We start from the raw sequence: 23,450 nt of genomic DNA, 5'->3' as shown, positions 1-23,450 counted from the left end.
TGTTGTCGATGTGTTCCTGGTTCGAGCCCAGGTAGGAGCAAGGAGAGGGACGGAAGCTATACTGTTACACTGGCAATACTAAAGTGACTATAAGAACATCCAATAGTCAAAGGTATATGAAATACAAATCGTAGAGAGAGAAATAGTCCTATAATTCCTATAATAACTACAACCTAAAACTTCTTACCTGGGAATATTGAAGACTCATGTTAAAAAGGAACCACCAGCTTTCATATGTTCCCATGTTCTGAGCAAGGCACTTAAACGTTAGCTTTCTTACATGGCACATATTGCACTTTTACTTTCTTCTCCAACACTTTGTTTTGCATTATTTAAACCAAATTGAACATGTTTCATTATTTATTTGAGGCTAAAATGATTTATTGATGTATTATATTAAGTTAAAATAAATGTTCATTCAGTATTGTTGTAATTGTCATTATTACAAATTTGTATGTATTTTTTAAAATCGCCCGATTAATCGGTATCGGCTTTTTTGGTCCTCCAATAATCGGTATCGGCGTTGAAAAATCATAATCGGTCCACCTCTAATATATACTGAGATCATGTGACAGATCATGTGACACTTAGATTGCACACAGGTAGACTTTATTTAACTAATTATGTGACTTCTGAAGGTAATTGGTTGCACCAGATCTTATTTAGGGGCTTCATAGCAAAGGGGTGAATACATATGCACGTACCACTTTTCCGTATTTTTTGTTTTGAATTTTTGGAAACTAGTAATTTTTTTTAATTTCACTTCACTAATTTGGACTATTTTTTGTATGTCCATTACATGAAATCCAAATAAAAATCCATTTTAATTACAGGTTTTAATGCAACAAAATAGAAAAAGCGCCAAGAGGGATGAATACATTTGCAAGACACTAAAATGTATTCCCATTCAAAATCCTATTTATCTCAACTCTAACCTTTTAATAAATGCAGGACATGGGAAATAAAGTACTGACTTTTCAAAAGTGTTGTTTTCCTATATTGTCAGGACATTCTAGTGACTTGTCAAGACATTGTGGTCCTGATAATGTATTAAACTATGTGTACACACACACACTACTCAACGCTGCTGTCATCTGCTATTGTTTATATACATGCACCCACTGTCCTTACAATTAATCCCACGCTAATAATGGGGTAAATATGTTAATTGCTGTTTTGAACACTTCGTAAATTCCTGATTGATTGCTGCATCGGTCAATTTTGTTGCTAATTTCTCTCGCTCTGTCCTCCCTATTTTCTCTCTCTTTTTATTGCCTCGTCTTTCTTTCCCTCTTCCCACTTTTTTCTCTCCCTCTCTCTTTCCCCATCTGTCTGTGTCTGTTGCCTCGTTTAGTAACTCTTCCATCCACACAGGCAATTACAGCCCTCATATTCACTGTGAGCTCTTCCCGTCAGAGAGCTTGGAAAGGTTAGCTATTAAATTCACATTAGTCTCAGTCTGTCTACCTCTCTACCTCTGCTCTCTATGCATGAGTAAGGGACTGATTCCTTCTTTACTGTGTTCTGTTCAGCAGCAGACTGGGATGGATGGAGAGAGAGCCTCTCTCCACCGCTCTCTACCTTGCTGATACGTCGGCCCCACGTTCCATCAGGTTACTCAGGACATAAAATATTCATGCTTCTTCTCTCTTCTTTCTTTTTGCCACTATTTTCCATTTATTTCATTATTTGTCGGGGGAAGGGTTGAGGGATGCTTAGAGTCTCCTTTGAAGGCCGAGAGATTGAGTAAGAGATAGAGAGGGTTAGATCTGAACATCCATTAGCCTGCGTTTTCCACTCAGTGTAAATGCATCTCAAGTGTACCTAGCTACCTATCTATTCCCACTACATTACAGTCTAATGCTCTCTTCTCTGCTCTCCCCTGGCGCACCTGACCTTGCTACAAGGCCTAGGCTCATACCCAAGGCCTCCAGCTCTCCTTGCGCTCCCCATCTCCATCTCTCTCTTGCTCACGCGCCCCCCCCCCCCTTTCTCTCTCTCCCCCACTCTCCCTCACCCCTCTCTCTGATCTTGTGTAATTGTAGTCCTTTGTGGCCCAGGCTAAAGGTCAACATTAGGGACCAGTCATAAGTGGTGAGACTTGGTCAAGGCCTACCGCAGATAGATGGCTTTCTTCCCTTCTCTTCCCTCCTCTCCTCTGCTTATCCTGCTGTTAACTGGTGCCCGCCAACCCCTGTCACCATTAATGCCAGTGTCACGGTAGCCTTTTGTCCCCTCAGACCTTTGGCTTCCGATAGCATTCTGTCATTAGTGTGATTATCAAGACAAAATTACTTTTAACCTCTCTGGGCTAGGTGGGACGTTTCCGTCCCACCCTAGTCAACAGCCAGTGGAATCCCGTGGCGCGATATTCAAATACCTTAGAAATGCTATTACTTCAATTTCTCAAACATATGACTATTTTACACCATTTGAAAGATAAGACTCTCCTTTATCTAACCACACTGTCCGATTTCAAAAAGGCTTTACAACGAAAGCAAAACATTAGATTATGTCAGCAGAGTACCCAGCCAGAAATAATCAGACACCCATTTTTCAAGCTAGCATATAATGTCACAAAAACCAAAACCACAGCTAAATGCAGCACTAACCTTTGATGATCTTCATCAGATGACCTTCATCAGATGACACTCCTAGGACATTATGTTATACAATACATGCATGTTTTGTTCAATCAAGTTCATATTTATATCAAAAACCAGCTTTTTACATTAGCATGTGACTAGCATGTGACTAGCATTCCCACCGAACACTTCTGGTGAATTTACTAAATTACTCACGATAAACGTTCACAAAAAACACAACAATTATTTTAAGAATTATAGATACAGAACTCCTTTATGCAATCACGGTGTCCGATTTTAAAATAGCTTTTCGGTGAAAGCACATTTTGCAATATTCTGAGTAGATAGCCCGGCCATCACAGGCTAGCTATTTTGACACCCACCAAGTTTGGTACTCACCAAACTCAGATTTACTATAAGAAAAATTGGATTACCTTTGCTGTTCTTCGTCAGAATGCACTCCCAGGACTTACTTACAAATATTGGTTTGGTTCCAAATAATCCATAGTTATATCCAAATAGCGGCGTTTTGTTCGTGCGTTCAAGACACTATCCGAAGGGTAACGAAGGGTGACGCGCCCGGCGCGTATCGTGACAAAAAATTTCTCAATATTCCATTACCGTACTTCGAAGCATGTCAAACGCTGTTTAAAATCTATTTTTATGCGATTTTTCTCGTAAAATAGCAATAATATTCCGACCGGGAAACCCTGTTTTTGTTCAAAGACTCAAAGTTGAAAATGGTGTCGTCTCATGCATGCGCACGCCCGTCTCATTGTTCTCAGATCGACCACTTACCAAATTTTTCAGCCAGTAACTGCAGAGTCATGATTCAACGTTCTGGCGCCTTCTGAGAGCCTATGGGAGCCGTAGAAAATGTCACGTTACAGCAGAGATCCTTTGTTTTGGATAGAGATAACAAAGAAGGCCAAGAAATGGTCAGAGAGGGCGCTTCCTGTTTGGAATCTTCTCAGGTTTTGGCCTGCCAAATGAGTTCTGTTATACTCAGACACCATTCAAACAGTTTTAGAAACTTTAGGGTGTTTTCTATCCAAAGCAAACAATTATATGCATATTATAGTTACTGGGCAGGAGTAGTAACCAGATTAAATCGGGTACGTTTTTTATCCGGCTGTGCAAATACTGCCCCCTATCCCCAACAGGTTAAAGTCCTATTTCAGGAAAAATAAGAGGACTTGACTACTCAAAGCCACCACTGTGGTTGAGTAATATCCGGAACCTTCTCTCAAAGCAGAGTAACCACCCACCTGAGAAAACGTTACTACTACTGATAAAGAAGTTTCTCTCTCTCGGCGCAAGTCGTCCTCTGCCCTCTTACGCGACCTCTGCGCTGTGCCGTAGCGGCTAATCTTATTTTGATATGCCGTGGCACGGACCTGGCTCCTCACAGAAGGAATGGGTAATCTTGAGCGTACCAGGGCTGTGTGTTTTGGTCTGCTCTAGAGAGATACTTCTGCACACCCACGTCCTTTTCACAGCCTCTCTTTACGTTGAAAAACTCTGGTCCTCCAGAAGGGAAATCTGGAAGCGGCTCAGTGAAAGTGTGATATATTTTTCTCTGCCGCAGCAGCACGGCTCAGGAGGGCGATTTGGGCGTCTTTCAAGATTGTGACTGACGCAGGAAGACTGGTGGGACTTCGCTATTGCCAAAATGTACAGTTCTCACACAGTTGATTGTTTTGTATGGTGAGATCTTTGGCTTTTCTCCATGGTATTCCACAAGGAATGCTATATAGAATGATATTGAGCTCTCCTTCATGGAATACCTTGAGGAATTCTATATGGAACCATGGAATGATATCAGGTTTTTCCCTCATCAAGCTACTCTAGTCAGAAATCAATAACTCATTAAATGCAGTCCATGTCCGAGAACTACTGTTTTGTAAAGTGTCAGGCTTTGGTGGGCCCACACAGAGCACTCTGCTCTCTCTCCCTGTACGGTAATAAACCTTTGATAATGCCCTCCCTTTAAGAAGACCTTTTTGATTGCGTTAGGTAATCAATTTTTGATTAGATCCAAGGTCTTAATGAATCCTTATGGGTAGAATGGTGGTCATTAATGAATGGTTGAGATTGAGAGGGTGGTGGTCTGTGTTGCTCTCATGTGTGGGGGTGTGTGGTTGGATAACAGAAGAGAAAAAAACTCTATACTTAATAATACAGTTGTCTCATTTCTCAAGTAGTTCTCTTTAATGAGAGATGAGAATGAGGCTAGTGGCCATGGCTTCACTTTACATGCAGTCACAGAGCCCTGCCTGGACAGACTGCCTCAACTACTCGCCTCTAGGCTTTGATCTTTCTTTCTTTCTTTCTTTCTTTCTTTCTTTCTTTCTTTCTTTCTTTCTTTCTTTCTTTCTTTCTTTCTTTCTTTCTTTCTTTCTGTCTGTCTTCTTTCTTTCTGTCTGTCTGTCTGTCTGTCTGTCTGTCTGTCTGTCTGTCTGTGTCTGTCTGTCTGTCTGTGAGGGCCAAGGGTAAAGCTCTGATGGCATATGTGTAGGTGAAGGCAAGAACTACTTTTAAAATGACCTTTAAGAGGAGCTGGCACCGGCACTGTAGCCTACACCTCTCCCACACAAGTAAACAAACAAAAGAAATATGGCTTTGAGTTACGTAGAGGCAATATTCTCTCTGTGGATTTTTAATGTTCTATTTCTTTCTTGCGTTTCTTTCCAGGTCATCACTAGATATCGTCCAGGAGGATGCCGCTATTGGGATGACCTTTGTGACCTCACCTTTGCCCTCCCCTGGAAAGATCAACCACCAATCAAGAACCCTGAACAACGGCCTACATGGATGTGGTTGGCTGGTTCCAGTGATGGACAGGTGACCAGCCAGCCCTCTAGCCGCCCTCTTCTACTTTGACTCCCCTCCCTCCCAGACGTGCAGCGTGCACCCCCGGTCGGAGACCCCCCACATCTCTGCCATGGTGACATAATCAGCAGCACATCATGTGGGAGATCCAACATCATGAGACCGTCTCGTTCCTATCTCCAGTAGCTGCTGCTGAAGCTGCTGCTGCTTCTCTAGCCTGTGGATTACCGACTAGACCACTTGAAATAACAAGACGGACTTCGGACTGATTTACTTTAACTCTCCACCAAGTAGCCCTCGAGAGACTGTTTTCTGGGTGTTACGGTTGGACGGTCGGTGTTGTCAGTCGGTCAGGCGTTGTGCGTGACGATGCTGGGATGCGTGTCCCGCCTGCGTCGGCTGGTCCGTCTCGTCCACCACCTCCCCCTCCAGACCTCCCTGCTCCTCCTCTTCCTCTTCTGCACCGTCAGTGTCTTTGTCTCTGCCTACTTCCTGTACGGCGTCAAACGGGAGCTCGAGCCCTCAGGAGGGGGCGTGGCTGGCAGCGAGGGGGCGTCGGCCATCTACGATGACCTGCGGGCGAGCCCGTCGCGACTGCTCCCGGTGCGGGCGGTGTCGGGAGGGCTTGCTGGGGGCGAGGGGGGCAGAGGAGGGGTGAGGACAAACCCCCTGGTGCTGGTGTTTGTAGAGAGCCAGTACTCTCAGCTGGGCCAGGAGATAGTCGCCATCCTGGAGTCTGGACGTTTCCACTACCGGACAGAGATCTCTCCAGGTAAAGGGGACATGCCCACATTAACAGATAAAGAGCGTGGGCGCTTCACGCTAGTCATCTATGAGAACATTCTGAAATATGTAAACCTGGATGCCTGGAACCGAGAGCTGCTGGACAAGTACTGTGTGGAGTATGGAGTGGGCATCATCGGCTTCTTTAAGGTTAGAAACACCCTACTGTCTGTCTTTCACTCTATCTCCACCTCTCCAGCTGTCCTTCTCTCTTTATCTTTCTGTTGTCCCTAAGGAAATAGATCTCACTGTGCTGGAGAGAATGTGAAAGAGCAGAGGTGACGTGAGGAGTGGTACATGTACAGTACCAGTCAAAAGTTTGGACACACCTACTCATTCAAGGGTTTTTCTTTATTTTAACTATTTTCTACATTGGAGAATAATAGTGAAGACATCAAAACTATGAAATAACACATATGGAATCGTGTAGTAACCAAAAAAGTGTTAAACAAATCAAAATGTATTTTATATTTGAGATTCTTCAAAGTAGCCACTCTTTGCCTTGATGACAGCTTTTCACACTCTTGGCTTTCTCTCAACCAGCTTCATGTGGTAGTCACATGGAATGCTATTGGGGAGAGAATGAGAGTTCATCTCAATGAAATCTCATCTGAAGAGATAGTCAGCTCCATCATCAATGTTGAACAGGAATGTGTGTTAATACCTCATCAAGCATTGCTGTAATATTTTTTTTTGTGTGAGCACATCCTTAGTATGTGTGGGTGAGTGTTAACTTAATTATTTTTTGTGTGTGTGTTTTTTCATTTAACCTTTATTTAATTAGGCAATATAATAACATTGCATTTTCTCAGACACCCACATGAGGAAGGGAGAGAGAGGGCTAACAAGATTCTATGCCACATGATTGGAAGTTTTGCCTATTCAATGCAATACAAGATTTCTATCTGCAACGTTCTGAATAGAATTGACTGGAATGGAACTGAAGTTGTAACGCTGTCCCCTGTTGATGTTGTCATTGATTTCCCTCCTGTAGGCCAATGAGAACAGCCTGCTGAGTGCCCAGCTCAAAGGATTCCCCCTCTTCCTCCATTCCAACCTGGGCCTGAAGGACTGCACGGTCAATCCCAAGTCCCCCCTCCTCTTCATCACACGCTCTGGCCAGCCCCTCCCCGGCCCCCTGCCCGGGGACGACTGGACCGTCTTCCAGTCCAACCACTCCACCTACGAGCCCGTGCTACTGACCAAGACCCAGTCCGCCGAGAGTGTCCCCTCGCTCGGTACGACGGCCACGCTGCTCCCCTCCGTTGTGCAGGACCTGGGTCTCCACGACGGCATCCAGAGGGTTCTGTTTGGGAACAACCTCAACTTCTGGCTGCACAAGCTGGTGTTTGTGGATGCGGTGGGCTTCCTGTCGGGGAAGAGGCTGTCTCTCTCCCTGGAGCGACACCTACTGGTCGATATAGATGACATATTTGTGGGGAAGGAGGGGACCAGGATGAAGGTGAAGGATGTCAAGGTGATACATACTTGGAAAACAGAAAATGTCAATTTCCAATGTTTTGGTCTCTGAGACCTTGTAATTATGTTGCATAATATGTTTGTAATGAAACATAATTAGCTAGGCAGGTGGGCTGGCTGGTACAGGACATGAAAGGCATCGTGCCATTCCTAGTATTATATTAAACTTCTCAGTATGCTGACTCAGATGACAGATAATTGGTTAAAATAAACGGATAATAGCATGATCGATGGAATTGTGTTGTTAGATTTCAGTGCAGCCTTTGATGTTTTTTATCCAATAGAACCCAGTGTTCTTCAATGGAAGCTTTTCTAACATCAGATACAGGGCATTGTCCCTCAGTGCAGTTGCCTTCGGTCGTTACTCTCCTCTATTTTTACAAATGATTTGCCACAGGTCTTACACAAAGCTAGAATGACTATGTATGCTGATGATTCCACACTCTACATGTCAGCACCCAAAGCCAGTGAGCTCATAGAAATTCTAAATAAGGAGTTACAGTCAGTATCAAAATACACAAATGGCACAAATCAACTGTACTAGTTGTTCAGGCTCTGGTCTTGTCCCATCTTGATTACTGTCCAGTAATATGGTCAAGTGCAGCAAAGAAAGACCTAGCAAAGCTGCAGCTTGCTCAAAACAGAGCAGCACGCCTTGCTCTTAACTGCACATACAGAACGAACATCAACAATATGCATGCCAGTTTTTCCTGGTTGAGGATTGGTGAGATGAACTGTTTCTCTTCTAGTTTTCATGAGAAGCATTACATGCTGACCAGACCACTCGCGCATGTGCGTCCGCCGTCACGCGCATGTTGATTTTGTCCCCCCCACACCAGACACGATCAAGAAACGCAGGTTGAATTATCAAAACGAACTCTGAACCAACTATATTTATTTTGGGGCAGGTCTATAAGCAAACATTTATAGCAATTTAGCTATAAACATTGGGTTGTTATTTTACCTGAAATGTACAAGGTCCTCTAATCCGACAATTAATCCACGGAAAAAAGGGTAATCCAAGTTTGTTTCTAGTAATCTCTCCTCCTTCAGGATTCTTCTTCTTTTGACTTTATATGGCGGTTGGCAACCAAGTTTAAGGTGCATTACCACCACCAACTGGACTGGAGTGTGGACCTCAATTCATCTTTCAATCACCCACGTGGGTATAGGCTCCGAAAAACCAATGAGGAGATGGCACGTGCGTATATGATCCTAAAAACCAATGAGGAGATGGTAGAGGCGGGATTTGCAGTGCGTGAAGCGTCACAAATAGAACCAAGTTCTATTTTAGCGCCTGGCTATGCAGACTCGATTGAGCAGTGTGGGTGCAATGATTGAATAACATGTATGTGTACATTTATTTTGCAACACTCGGGCACACGACGCGAGCGGTTTGGTCAGCATGAAAATTCCAGATTGTCTGCATATAACATTCAGCTCCGACACCCATACATACTGCACAAGACATGCCACCAGGGATCTCTTCACAGTCCCCATATCCAAAACAAATTCACGGCAACGCACAGTATTATACAGAGCCATGATCATATGGCACTCCCTTCCATCTTCAATTACTCAAGCAAACATTAAACTTACCTTAAAAAAATGATTAAACAACACCTCATGGAACGGCGGGGACTGTGAGGCGACACAAACACATGCACATACACTAAGGACGTCGGTATGCTTCAGTTCGGCTGGCGCCTAGCCAAACTTTGCGAGCCCGACCGGAATGAGTGTGCTCGCATACTCCTTTAAAAGACCTTCACTTGGAAAACTGAGAAAAAAGCAGCAATAGTACTGTTTGTCCATTTTGAAATGCTATAGTTAGTATAAACTTCCTCAAAATAGTCAGAATTCATATTAATCTAAGATAACTCTGCGGAGCAGATCTTAGTCGCGCAATTTGACATCTAACTAAGCTGTTTGGTGTAGTACACTACATGACCAAAAGTATGTGGACACCTGCTCGTCGAACATCTCATTTCAAAATCATGCATTCGGGCAGGAAGCATTCTCTTAGCATCCGCCAAACCCAGATTCGTCCGTCGGACTGCCAGATGGTGAAGCGAGATTCATCATTCCAGAGAACGCATTTACACTGCTCCAGAGTCCAATGGCGGTGAGCTTTACACCACTCCAGCCGACACTTGGCATTGCGCATGGTGATCTTAGGATTGAAGTGGGATGCTCGGCCATGGAAATGAAGCTCCAGATGAACAGTTCTTGTGCTGACGTTGCTTCCAGAGGCAGTTTGGAAGTCGGTAATGATTGTTGTAACCGAGGACAGATGATTTCTATCCGCTAAACTCTTCAGCACTCAGCGGCCTCATTCTGTGAGCTTGTGTGACCTACCACTTCGCAGCTGAGCTGTTGTTGCTCCTAGACGTTTCCACTTCACAATAACAGCACTTACAGTTGACCGGGGAAGCTCTAGCAGGGCAGAAATTTGATGAACTGACTTATTGGAAAGGTAGCATCCTATGACGGTGTCACGTTGAAAGTCACTGAGCTCTTCAGGCCATTCTACTGTCAATGTTTGTCTATGGAGATTGCATGGCGGTGTGCTCGATTTTATAAACCTGTTAGCAATGTGTGTGGCTGAAATAGCCGAATCCACTCATTTGAAGGGGTGTCCACATACTTTTGTATATATAGTGTATTTCTCAATGAAAAAAATTGCACGAAAATTAGTTGTCTCCCGTTGAATGACAACAGACTTTATTGATTAATCTGTACTGTTGACCAATCACCGACAAAGGGGCATAGACTTTGGCTCTGAACTTTGACTTGCCTCCAGAAAAGATGTTGTGTGCCCGAACAGCGGAAATATTGTCACCGAAGTCCAAAACGAACTAAAAACGTCAGAAAATGTTGTCATAATATACAGTACCAGTCAAAAGTTTGGACAAAGCCTACTCATTCAAGGGTTTTTTGTAATTTTGACTATTTTCTACATTGTAGAACAATAGTGAAGACATCAAAACTAAAAAAATAACACATATGGAATCATATAGTAACCAAAAAAAGTGTTACACAAATCAAATGTATTTATATTTGAGATTCTTCAAAGTAGCCACCTTTGCCTTGATGACAGCTTTTCAGACTCTTGGCATTCTCTCAACCAGCTTCACCTGGAATGCTTTTCCAACAGTTTTGAAGGAGTTCCCACAGATGCTGAGCACTTGTTGGCTGGTTTTCCTTCACTCTGCGGTCCAACTCATCCCAAACCATCTCAAATAGATTGAGGTCGGGTGATTATGGAGGTCAAGTCATCTGATGCAGCACTTCATCACTCTCCTTCTTGGTCAAATAGCCTTTACACAGCCTGGAGGTGTGTTGGGTCATTGTCCTGTTGAAAAACAAATGATAGTCCCACTAAGCGCAAACCAGATGGGATGGCATATCGCTGCAGAATGCTGTGGTAGCCATGCTGGTTAAGTGAATTCTAAATAAATCACTGATAGTGTCACCAGCAAAGCACCATCACATCTCCTCCTCCATGCGTCACGGTGGGAACCACACATGTGGAGATCATCCGTTCACCTACTCTGCATCTCACAAAGACATGGCTGTTGGAACCAAAAATCTCAAATTTGGACTCATCAGACCAAAGGACAGATTTCCACCGGTCTAATGTCCATTGCTCATGTTTCTTGGCCCAAGCAAGTCTCTTCTTTCTTTCTTCTTATTGGTGTCCTTTCGTAGTTATTTCTTTGCAGAAATTTGACCATGAAGGCCTGATTCACGCAGTCTCCTCTGAACAGTTGATGTTGAGATGTGTCTGTTACTTCAACTCTGTGAAGCATTTATTTGGGCTGCAATTTCTGAGCCTGGTAACTCTAATGAACTTATCCTCTGCAGCAGAGGTAACTCTGGGTCTTCCTTTCCTGTGGTGGTCCTCATGAGAGCCAGTTTGATCATAGCTCTTGATGATTATAGCTACTACACTTGAAGAAACATTCAAAGTTCTTGACATTTTCCATGTTGACTCACCTTCATGTCTTAAAGTAATGATGGACTGTTGTTTCTCTTTGCTTATTTGAGCTGTTCTTGCCATAATATGGACTTATGGGGTATCTTCTCTACCTTGTCACAACACAACTGATTGGCTCAAATGCATTAAGAAGAACTTTTAACAAGGCACACCTGTTAATTCACACGCATTCCAGGTGACTGACTACCTCATGAAGGTGGTTGAGAAAATGCCAAGAGTGTGCAAGGCTGTCATCAAGGCAAAGGGTGGCGGCTTTAAATAATCTAAAATATATTTTTATTTGTTTAACCCTTTTTTGGTTTCTACATGATTCCATATGTGTTATTTCATAGTTTTGAAGCCTTCATTATTGTTCTACAATGTAGAAAATAGTATAAATAAAGAAAAACCCTGGAAAGAGTAGGTGTCCAAACTTTTGACTGGTACTGTTTACACAAACTCTTCCGAACTGTTACAGCTGGGAAGCATGCGAACGCCTTTACACACATCATTTTTTGGTTTTGTATTATTATTATATATTTTTTTAATTCTTGTTTGTACATCGTTGTATTTTGAATTTGTGTGGCTGTCCTCGTCTATCAGTGTTTTGTTACTTGCCATGTTTTGTGTTTTTTGTGGACCCCAAGAAGAGCAGCTGCTGCTTCTGCAAAAGCTAATGGGGATCCAAATAAACAAATAAATAGAGTTGACAGGCTAAGGCGTTACGATAGAGACACACACACACACACTCTTAAGAACCATAGCCATGAATATTTCAATACATACAGAATAGCAGAACCTTTTCAGTTATCTGTATCTTTCTGTGTGTCCCATCAGAGTTGGGCTGCTTCCTTACATGAGCTGGGGTAGAGAAGTATATCAAGGCTTCCTTCCTCTCTTGGAATCCGAACAGTGGGGTGTAAAGAATAAATCACACTGTCTCTCCTGACAAGGCAGGAGAGACAGAGGGAGACGGGGAGAAAGAGGGAGATGTGAGTGGATTCATATATAGTACGGAGATCAAATGAAACAAACACTCAAATCAGAGGAGAGAGAGAATGGAGGAGAGAAAAGAGTACAGGAAAAAGGCAGCCGGGGGTGGATGAGGGTGTGTACAGGGAGGGAGTTGCAGATTGACAAATTCAGCTGTGTGTGTGACTGTGTGTGTGTGCTTACATGCGGGTGTGTATTGCCCTGCTCACCTTCCCTCTCCTCTCTGAGTCAGGCCCTGTTGGAGACCCAGAGAGCACTGCGTAACAATGTTCCCAACTTCACCTTCAACCTGGGCTTCTCAGGGAAGTTCTTCCATGCAGGTAAGACTGGAGAACACAGCATCCCACTCATACAGTACCTGATCTGTGTACTGAAGCTTATTACTGATAGCATCACAGTTTATACTCCAGTACTCCTTGGTTTATCACCAGAAATCCTAGTTTTCTCTTGTCCTCCTCTCTCTGTGATTATCTTCCTCACCTTCTTTCTTACCATTGTCCGTTCCCTGACAACCTCCTTTCTTTGCCCTTTTCATTTTTCATATTCTCTCTGTGCTTCACTGTCCTCCTGTCCTCCCCTTCTTCCACTATTCCTCTTCTCACCTCCTATCCTCCTCTTCTCCCTCCCCCGTCCTCCCTTCGTGTCCAGGGTCAGATGAGGAGGACCTGGGGGATGACCTGCTCCTCTCCTACGTCAATGAGTTCTGGTGGTTCCCCCACATGTGGAGCCACATGCAGCCCCACCTCTTCCACAACCAGTCAGTGCTAGCCGAACAGATGCTTCTCAACAAGAGGTTCGCTATGGTGAGTCTCTGTCTGTCTGGAGGCTAGCAGTGGGATGCTAGCAATTAGCCCACCTCACTATGTTGCTCCTAATTAGAAATGCTAACTTTGCCTTAACACAGCTAGCACCACTGGGATTTTAATTGTTATTCCTTCTTTCTCCCTGCCTACCTTATATTCCTTTCTCTCTTGCTCTCTCTCTTGCTCTGTCCTCCTCTCTTCTTCACACCCACACCCACCCCCCTCCATCTCCCCCTCCCTCCCTCTCTCTCTAGGAGCACGGTATCCCCACTAACATGGGCTATGCGGTAGCCCCCCACCACTCGGGTGTGTACCCAGTTCACCTGCAGCTGTACGATGCCTGGAAGAAGGTGTGGGGCATCAGGGTGACCAGCACGGAGGAGTACCCCCACCTCAAACCTGCCCGCTTCAGACGGGGATTCATACACAGCGGTATCAGCGTGAGTCACAGAACCTTTACCGATGGTTGCACTCTCTCTCTCTCCCTTATTCTCCTCTTTACTCTTTCTTGCCTCTACCTCTTCTGTGTTTGCAGATCTAAAGGGATTGAATAGATGTAAACAATATGGTGATTGGTTATCCTCCTTTTCTACCTTTCTTCTGCCTCAGCATCTCTCCTCCACTTCTCTCTGTTCCTACCTCCATCAACATCTTTCATCTCTTCCCCCACTTGTCTCTATTTCCTCCCATGAGTGGTTGATATAACATTATTTATATCACCGTGGCAACAGTGGCCTTGGAATGGACAGTCTCATTATGCCTTCCCGTTGGTCAGTCAGTGTGTTTTGAGGATCCCTCTACAGCAGGTGGTGATACTGGACTGTAGCCACGCCAACCACTCTAACTGGCCCCCAAACACTACCTCCTGGATACACCTTTAACAATATAACAACACCATCCACGGCAATGACAGTAACACTGGCTTAATAACACAACAGCAGCAACAAGGTTACCCACCTCCATAACGTAAACACTAACCATACATCACCAGAACATAACTTAATCTTCTTCAAAATACATTCAAAAAAAAATCCAGCAGTCTATAGTGTCTACAGTATGTGGTGTTGCCAGTAGTTTTCCTCCCCTGCGCTCTGTATCTCTCTATTTTTGTCTGTCCTTGAGATGCAGCTCTGAGTGGTCCAGCCTTCTCTGCTCTGCTCATACAATACATTAGATGATTGATATTCAGATCCCCAGACACTCTCTCGCTGCGTGTGTATTTGAATGAATTTCCATATAGACTCAGAGTGAATGAGGTTTGCTTTCCCCAAACGAGAAGTATAATATGAAGATTATTGAACACAAAAGTGGTGATATTGCCTAATATGTTTTGCATTGACTAGACCAGTGGGCCTGGTGTGTGTGTGTGTGTGTGTGTGTGTGTGTGTGTGTGTGTGTGTGTGTGTGTGTGTGTGTGTGTGTGTGTGTGTGTGTGTGTGTGTGTGTGTGTGCTTGTGTGTGTCATTGACTTAGAAGTGTGTCTGTGTGTGTTTGCAGGTCTTGCCCAGACAGACGTGTGGTCTGTTCACACACACCATATTCTATAAGGAGTACCCAGGCGGTCCCAACGAGCTGGACAAACTCATCAACGGAGGAGAGCTGTTCCTCACTGTCCTACTCAACCCGGTGAGTTAACACGCACACACACGAACGCATGCACACACACACACACTCTTTCTTTCTCTCTATACATTCAATCACTACTCAGACTATCAGAGTGAATTTAAGTTCACCTTTCTGTCTTTCTCTCTCCATTTTCCTTCATCCATCTCTCCTCCTCCAGATCAGTATCTTCATGACCCACCTGTCTAACTACGGTAACGACCGGCTGGGCCTTTACACCTTCAAAAGCCTGGTGGCCTTCCTGCAGACGTGGACCAATCTGCGGCTACAGACCCTGCCTCCCGTCCAGCTGGCCCACAGATACTATAACCTCTTCCCTAACGAGAAAGACCCACTCTGGCAGGTCAGTCTGTGGGAGAGGGAGGGAGGGAGGGAGGGAGATAGAGAATTAACTAACTAATACTGGAATGTTAAAGGGGTGTTCCACTCAAAATACAACCTAACATGTTAACAGTCTTGGGGAAATGAGCTACATCCAAGGTAAGTAGGAATATTATGTTAGGTTGTCATTTTGCATGGATCCTCCCTTGATTAATTTATTCAGGTTAGATACATTTAGATCCTGGTTGGACCCTTGTCCTGTACACCACAATCTGTTGCCAAGAATTGTGTTTGTGTTCAAAGGGCCATCTCCATTGATAGTTCCAATATGTAGCCGCATGTCGTCAGGATGTTGTATGGATGGATTTGTTCAGGGTTCATTAAGCAACTGGATTTATGTAAGAATTTCTAATGATCTTCATAAACCCTGGTCCTACAGGATCCCTGCGAGGACAAAAGGCACAAGGACATCTGGTCAAAGGAGAAAACGTGTGACCGCTTCCCCAAGCTGCTTGTCATTGGGCCTCAGAAGACAGGTGAGAGAGACGGAACACCAGCACCCCCCAGTGGGCATCACCAGCAATGACTCTCGGTCCACAATCTTACTTTGCTTTATTTCACCTCGTTTCTGATTCATTTCCCTACCTCATGTAATTATTTACAATAGTTAGAGTTGAGACGTCTTTGGTCTGGTCTGTAGGAGGGAGGTTTCGAGACTTTGGGCTGAAGAGGTGTCGTTTTTCAGTGTTACACACTCTCAGTACGGAACAGAACAGACTAACAGGAACTGGCCTGTCACAGATGACCGACTGACTCTCTCTCCTCCACAGTGAAAGCAGAAGGAAGTTTATGAGGAACACACACTCACCGACACTAATGGGAATGGGACACTAACGAGACAATTTATTAGATTATTAATTGTTATGGCTGCGGCAAGGTGCTTCAAAGTCAATTTGTCAATGCCTCAAAATAGATTCTCCCTCTCGCTTCTCTCTCTCTCTCTCCTTCCTCCCCTCCCCCGCTGTCTTTCTCTTTCTCTCTCCCCTTCCTCCCCTCCCCCCTCTCTCTTTCTCTCTCTCCTTCCTCCCCACCCTCTCTCTCTTTCTCTCTCTCCCTCCCTCCTCTCCACAGGTTCTACAGCCCTCTATCTGTTCCTGGGCATGCACCCTGACCTGACCAGTAACTACCCCAACAAGGAGACCTTTGAGGAGATCCAGTTCTTCAATGGACACAACTACCACAGAGGCATCGACTGGTATGACTGCCACAGAGAAAGAGCTCTGGGCCCGTGTTCATAAAGCATCTCAGAGAAGGATCAGATCAGGTCCCCACAGTCCATGTAATGGTATTCATTATGATCTAAAAGGCTAAACTGATCCTAGATCAGCACTCCTGCTCTGAGACGCTTTATGCATATGGGCCGTGTTCTGTTCTAGCTGCACAGACAGAATTACAATAAGCAGGATTATCGCGAAGTGAATGATAACTTAGAGGCGTTTGCGCAGACCCAGACAATGTCTAGAGACTTTCCATTGAACATGCTTTCTAGTCCAGGAGTTGGCTTAATATGTGCTTCTGTCAGTGTATCATTTAGTTGGTGTATCTGTTTTCTCTTTTGGTGAACACACAGGTACATGGAGTACTTCCCCCTGCCCTCCAACACCAGCTCAGACTACTACTTTGAGAAAAGTGCCAGCTACTTTGACTCCGAGGTGGCAGCGGAGCGGGCGGCCACCCTCCTGCCCAAGGCCAAGATCATCACCATCCTCATCAACCCAGCCGACCGCGCTTACTCCTGGTACCAGGTTGGTTATAACTCTTTATAATGTATGAGTCATAACCATTCTTCCTTATTAACATGTGATATCCAATCCTGGTACCAAGTCTTAGAACTGCTTATAACTGTTAGAATGTATAGTAATATATGAGTAGTTAGGCCTATGTCATGCTCTTATTACTGAGTTATAACCACTCTTGTTACTAGGTCAGTTATACCTCATCAGGCATCATATTACTGAGGACCATATTAACACAACACCATTTCTTCTCTCTGCTTCCCCTTACAGCACCAGCGTGCCCATGATGACCCAGTGGCTCTAAAGTACTCCTTCCATGATGTCATCACGGCTACCCATGATTCCCCGGTAAAACTGCGTGTGCTCCAGAACCGCTGTCTGGTACCAGGCTGGTACGCCATCCACATGGAGCGCTGGCTCAACCACTACCACTCCAGCCAGGTCCTGGTTTTGGACGGGCAGCAGCTGAAGACTGAGCCGGCCTCAGTCATGGACAGGATCCAGAAGTTTCTGGGCCTGGTCAACACCGTCAACTACCACAATATCCTAGCGTGAGTTTTCAAGTTCTCTCCAGTAACACATAGCAGCTAACCTACCTAACCATTTATAAAGTTCATTCAGTAACTGATTCCAAGAGTCCCAGATGTACATTTAGGTACGTTTACAAAATGCTCTGATTTTCTTCAGGTTTGACCCCAAGAAAGGCTTCTGGTGTCAGCTGCTGGAGGGAGGGAAGACCAAGTGTCTGGGGAAGAGCAAGGGGCGTAGGTACCCTGACATGGACCCGGAGGTAAGAGTTCTCATTTGCCAATACAAGTTGTTCACTGATATTTGCTTAATTAAGATACATGTTTGTAGACTCCCTCTAGGATTATTCTGCTTGTAACTGATAAGGGGTGTTTATTGATTGAATCTTGGCTGTGGGGGTAATTATCATATTATCTCTCTCTAAATCACTCCTGTTGCTCTCTCTTTCTCTTTCCTCCAGTCCCAGTCGTTCCTCAGGGAGCACTACAGGGATCACAACATAGAGCTGTCTAAGCTGCTGTACAGAATGGGCCAGCCCCTGCCCAGCTGGCTCCGAGAGCAGCTGATCCATACCAGGTAGAAGTACCGGGGGGGCAGCTCATCGGATAGTACCACAGCTCAACCATCCCCCTGACAGAATACCATATGGAGAAGTATGATTCTATCCCCTTAGAGGATTATTTTAATCCCTTAAAGAATCCATAAGGGGTAAGTACTCACCCTTGACAAGGTTCAGAAGGGGTGTGTTTTCTGATCACCTGTCAAAGTGAAGATTAGGATGCACGAGCCTCCTTCTCAGGGTGCCCTTCGTAAGAGGGAAGGACATAGAGGAAGGGAGCGCAGGGATAGTGATTTACGAGTGGGCAGTGAGTCTACAATGGCCTGCCGCCTAAGTGCTCTCCCCTCACTCCCCAAGTTACACCTCCCCATGAAGCACCACCACCCTCACTTGGTACGGTCTAGGAACAGAGACCCCCAACAGGACTATACCACCTCTTACGGGGGTTTACCTGTGATACAGACAGGATGGGATAGAGACGGGGGTGGTCAACCCTTATCCGCTCTTCCTTTGACTATCCCTTGCCTTACTCACATGGACTCAGACCTTACTCTTGGGAGGAAGAGGAGGATGAAGAGGAAGAGTGAGACTTGGCTAGCCTGTACAGTACCAGTCGTTTAAGGCTGGGTGGAAATGAACAGTGTCAGCTCATGTCAGTCAACACTCTACTCCCATATACTGAAAGACACAACCAACTGCCATCCAAGAAATTGGAAGATGGATTAATAAAGTAGATGATGAAACAATAGGGCAGATATTACAAAAGAGTAGAGATCAATTAGCACTTGAATTAATAAAAAATGAATGGCATTAGTTGGAAATGCCTGTGGTCTCTGTCTAAAAACAAAGGGGGATATGTTGTGTATTGACTAGTAGTCTTATTCACTAGGCCTTTGTAGACACTTGACATTAACGCATTTACCAGTGCCAGGACAGAATCAGCACCACTACATTGCATGGCCTATTGACAGTTCTTATTTTTTTAAGATTGTGACAATGACATTTTTTTTTTACCCCTTTTTGTTTATTTTAACTTTGGAGACACGTTATTGTAGAATTGACCAGAAAGACGTTTTGCTTACTCTCCATTTCGGATTGAGTTGATTGCACAGCACAGGGGATGCCAGGCTGCACATGTTAAAAGCACAATATGCAAAGTGGTACATCTCTTAAATAGACTCTTCACAAATTCACACAGGTTGTCATTAACCCCTAGGAGCAAAACACGTTGAAAATAAGTATTTCTGGTTGAAAAGATGTTGAAATTACGTATTTTTAACGTCTTGTGCTCACTGGGACAGGTTGTCTGTATGTGAAGTTGGACATAAGCTATGTTTAAATGCACTCATGGAGATAGAAAATGAGAAAACAAAACAATATTTTTATTGAGGATGTCGTCAAAGCTGTGTATATTTTTGTCCTTTTGTTCTATTTTATTTGTTATTAGTAGGTGTTCATAGTATTTCTGCGTTGCATCAGGGAGGATATAAAAGATTCACATCTAACATAGTCAATATGAGCCTATACAGTTGAAGTCGGATGTTTACATAAACCTTAGTCAAATATACTGCTCAAAAAAATAAAGGGAACACTTAAACAACACATCCTAGATCTGAATGAAAGAAATAATCGTATTAAATTCTTTTTTCTTTACATAGTTGAATGTGCTGACAACAAAATCACACAAAAATAATCAATGGAAATCCAATTTATCAACCCATGGAGGTCTGGATTTGGAGTCACACTCAAAATTAAAGTGGAAAACCTCACTACAGGCTGATCCAACTTTGATGTAATGTCCTTAAAACAAGTCAAAATGAGGCTCAGTAGTGTGTGTGGCCTCCACGTGCCTGTATGACCTCCCTACAACGCCTGGGCATGCTCCTGATGAGGTGGCGGATGGTCTCCTGGGGGATCTCCTCCCAGACCTGGACTAAAGCATCCGCCAACTCCTGGACAGTCTGTGGTGTAACGTGGCGTTGGTGGATGGAGCGAGACATGATGTCCCAGATGTGCTCAATTGGATTCAGGTCTGGGGAACGGGCGGGCCAGTCCATAGCATCAATGCCTTCCTCTTGCAGGAACTGCTGACACACTCCAGCCACATGAGGTCTAGCATTGTCTTGCATTAGGAGGAACCCAGGGCCAACCGCACCAGCATATGGTCTCACAAGGGGTCTGAGGATCTCATCTCGGTACCTAATGGCAGTCAGGCTACCTCTGGCGAGCACATGGAGGGCTGTGCGGCCCCCCAAAGAAATGCCACCCCACACCATGAATGACCCACCGCCAAACCGGTCATGCTGGAGGATGTTGCAGGCAGCAGAACGTTCTCCACGGCGTCTCCAGACTCTGTCACGTCTGTCACGTGCTCAGTGTGAACCTGCTTTCATCTGTGAAGAGCACAGGGCGCCAGTGGCGAATTTGCCAATCTTGGTGTTCTCTGGCAAATGCCAAACGTCCTGCACGGTGTTGGGCTGTAAGCACAAACCCCACCTATGGACGTCGGGCCCTCATACCACCCTCATGGAGTCTGTTTCTGACCGTTTGAGCAGACACATGCACATTTGTGGCCTGCTGGAGGTCATTTTGCAGGGCTCTGGCAGTGCTCCTCCTTGCACAAAGTCGAAGGTAGCGGTCCTGCTGCTGGGTTGTTGCCCTCCTACGGCCTCCTCCACGTCTCCTGATGTACTGGCCTGTCTCCTGGTAGCGCCTCCATGCTCTGAACACTACGCTAACAGACACAGCAAACCTTCTTGCCACAGCTCGCATTGATGTGCCATCCTGGATGAGCTGCACTACCTGAGCCACTTGTGTGGGTTGTAGACTCTGTCTCATGCTACCACTAGAGTGAAAGCACCGCCAGCATTCAAAAGTGACCAAAACATCAGCCAGGAATCATAGGAACTGAGAAGTGGTCTGTGGTCCCCACCCGCAGAACCACTCCTTTATTGGGGGTGTCTTGCTAATTGCCTATAATTTCCACCTGTTGTCTATTCCATTTGCACAACAGCATGTGAAATGTATTGTCAATCAGTGTTGCTTCCTAAGTGGACAGTTTGATTTCACAGAAGTGTGATTGACTTGGAGTTACATTGTGTTGTTTAAGTGTTCCCTTTATTTTTTTGAGCAGTGTACATTTAAACTCAGTTTTTCATAATTCGCCTTGGTCCCGTTCTTACGACAACCGTGACAGTCATGCACAAAGTACATGTCTTAACCGACTTGCCAAAACTATAGTTTGTTTAAAACCTCTCTGGTACATGTGGGACGCTAGCGTCCCACCGGCGGGACACACTGCCAACAGCCAGTGAAATAGCAGGGTGGCAAATTCAAAACAACAAAAATCTCATAATTCAAATTTCTCAAACATACAACTATTATATCCCATTTTAAAGATAATCTTCTCGTTAATCCAACCACATTGTCCGATTTCAAAAAGGCTTTACGGCGAAAGCATAACATTAGATTATGTTAGGACAGCGCCTAAACAAGAAAAACCACACAGCCATTTTCCAAGCAAGGAGAGGCGTCACAAAAACCAGAAATACAGCTAAAATTAATCACTAACCTTTGATGATCTTCATCAGATGACAATCCCAGGACTCGATGTTACACAATACATGTATGTTTTGTTCGATAAAGTTCATATTTATATCCATAAACCCCATTTTACATTGGCCCGTGATGTTCAGAAATGTTTTGCCTCCCAAAACTTCTGGTGAATGAGCACATCAATTTACAAAAATACTCATCATAAATGTTGATAAAATTTACAACAGTTATTGAAAGAATTTTAGATACACTTCTCCTTAATGCAACCGCTGTGTCAGATTTCAAAATAGCTTTACGGCAAAAGCACATTGTTCAATATTCTGAGTACAGAGCTCAGCCATCAAAGCAAGCTATACAGTTACCCGCCAAGTTCTGGAGTCAACTAAACTCAGAAATAGTATTATAAATCTACACTTACCTTTGCTGATCTTCGTCGGAATACACTCCCAGGACTCCCACTTCCACAAGAAATGTTAGTTTTGTTCGATAAACTCCATATTTGTGTCCAAATACCTCTGTTTTGTTCACGTGTTCAGATCACTAATCCAAAGGCATAATGCGCGAGCGCAAAACCCGAGACAAAAAGTGAAATAGATCCATTACCGTTCGTAGAAACATGTCAAATGATGTTTACAATCAATCCTTAGGGTCTTTTTAACATAAATCTTCGATAATATTCCAACCGGACAACAGCGTATTCATTACAAAGGAAAAAGAAGGAACAGCGTGCCAGTGTGCCCGCGCAGTAAACAACTCTTTGGTCTCAGGCTTGAGACAGTTCTTATTCTCTATCCAGTAACATTAGAAGCATGAGCATGAACAAGGTTCTAAAGACTGTTGACATCTAGTGGAAGCCTTAGGAAGTGCAAAATGACCCCACAGACACTGTAGTTTGGAAAGGCAATCAGTTGAAAAACTACAAACCACTTCCTGGTTGGATTTTTTTCTCAGGTTTTTGCCTGCCATATGAGTTCTGTTATACTCACAGACATCATTCAAACTGTTTTAGAAACTTCAGAGTGTTTTCTATCCAAATCTACTAATAATATGCAAATATTTGACTCTGGTCCCGAGTAGCAGGCAGTTTATTCTGGGCACGTCATTCATCTGAATTTCCGAATACTGCCCCGTCACTAAAAAGTTAACAAGAAATTTGTGGAGTGGTTGAAAAACGAGTTTTAATGACTCCAACCTAAGTGTATGTAAACTTCAGACTTCAACTGTACAGTATAGTTCCTCATTTGTTGGTCACATGGTTTTACCACTGCAACCATAGATATCAAAAAGCTGCTCTTACTGTCTGCAATTGTTGTCAGTCGATATAACAATGCACATGCATTTCCTGACTATGTAATGTCATGTTATAGACATAAGTTATTGCATGTGATTGAGGTGACATTCTTTCAGCCCCCTCTCACAATGCAATGAGAGAGGTATTTAGTGGGAGAGAATCAGCCCGGTAGTATTGAAATGTCACTACAATGGGTCATATAATACAGTGCCATCTGCTGAAGTCCAAACAGATCTTTTTTTTTCTGTCTGTTCATACAATCCCCTCTCATCTATCTTCACGCAGCCCACTGTTGTACAGAGGTCCTTGATTTCTTAATATAA

The 23,450-nt window shown here is 44.2% G+C and overlaps 1 protein-coding gene across 2 annotated transcripts in view; it reads left to right on the top strand.

Annotated features, from left to right (window-relative positions):
- The window catches only part of ndst1a (N-deacetylase/N-sulfotransferase (heparan glucosaminyl) 1a), a 94,311-nt gene extending 74,330 nt beyond the window's left edge, over positions 1-19,981 (top strand). Inside the window, exons 2-14 of one of the 2 annotated variants that reach the window (XM_014199895.2) lie at positions 5,280-6,350; positions 7,195-7,677; positions 12,884-12,971; positions 13,300-13,454; positions 13,709-13,894; positions 14,952-15,080; positions 15,238-15,420; positions 15,838-15,934; positions 16,530-16,653; positions 17,029-17,203; positions 17,465-17,745; positions 17,882-17,984; positions 18,183-19,979. In XM_014199895.2, coding sequence (XP_014055370.1) covers positions 5,787-6,350; positions 7,195-7,677; positions 12,884-12,971; positions 13,300-13,454; positions 13,709-13,894; positions 14,952-15,080; positions 15,238-15,420; positions 15,838-15,934; positions 16,530-16,653; positions 17,029-17,203; positions 17,465-17,745; positions 17,882-17,984; positions 18,183-18,302 — 2,688 coding nt within the window. In that variant the 5' untranslated portion in view covers positions 5,280-5,786 and the 3' untranslated portion in view covers positions 18,303-19,979. Of the gene's footprint in view, positions 1-5,279; positions 6,351-7,194; positions 7,678-12,883; positions 12,972-13,299; positions 13,455-13,708; positions 13,895-14,951; positions 15,081-15,237; positions 15,421-15,837; positions 15,935-16,529; positions 16,654-17,028; positions 17,204-17,464; positions 17,746-17,881; positions 17,985-18,182 lie in introns of both variants that reach the window. The other variant, XM_014199896.2, reaches the window with a different exon arrangement.
- The last annotated feature ends 3,469 nt before the right edge of the window (positions 19,982-23,450 follow it).

Source organism: Salmo salar, chromosome ssa05 (assembly GCF_905237065.1).
Source record: "Salmo salar chromosome ssa05, Ssal_v3.1, whole genome shotgun sequence".
In the NCBI taxonomy this organism is placed as follows: domain Eukaryota; kingdom Metazoa; phylum Chordata; class Actinopteri; order Salmoniformes; family Salmonidae; genus Salmo; species Salmo salar.
The sequence above is the reverse complement of the archived record's forward strand: the minus strand, read 5'-3'. Positions and strand labels throughout refer to the sequence as shown.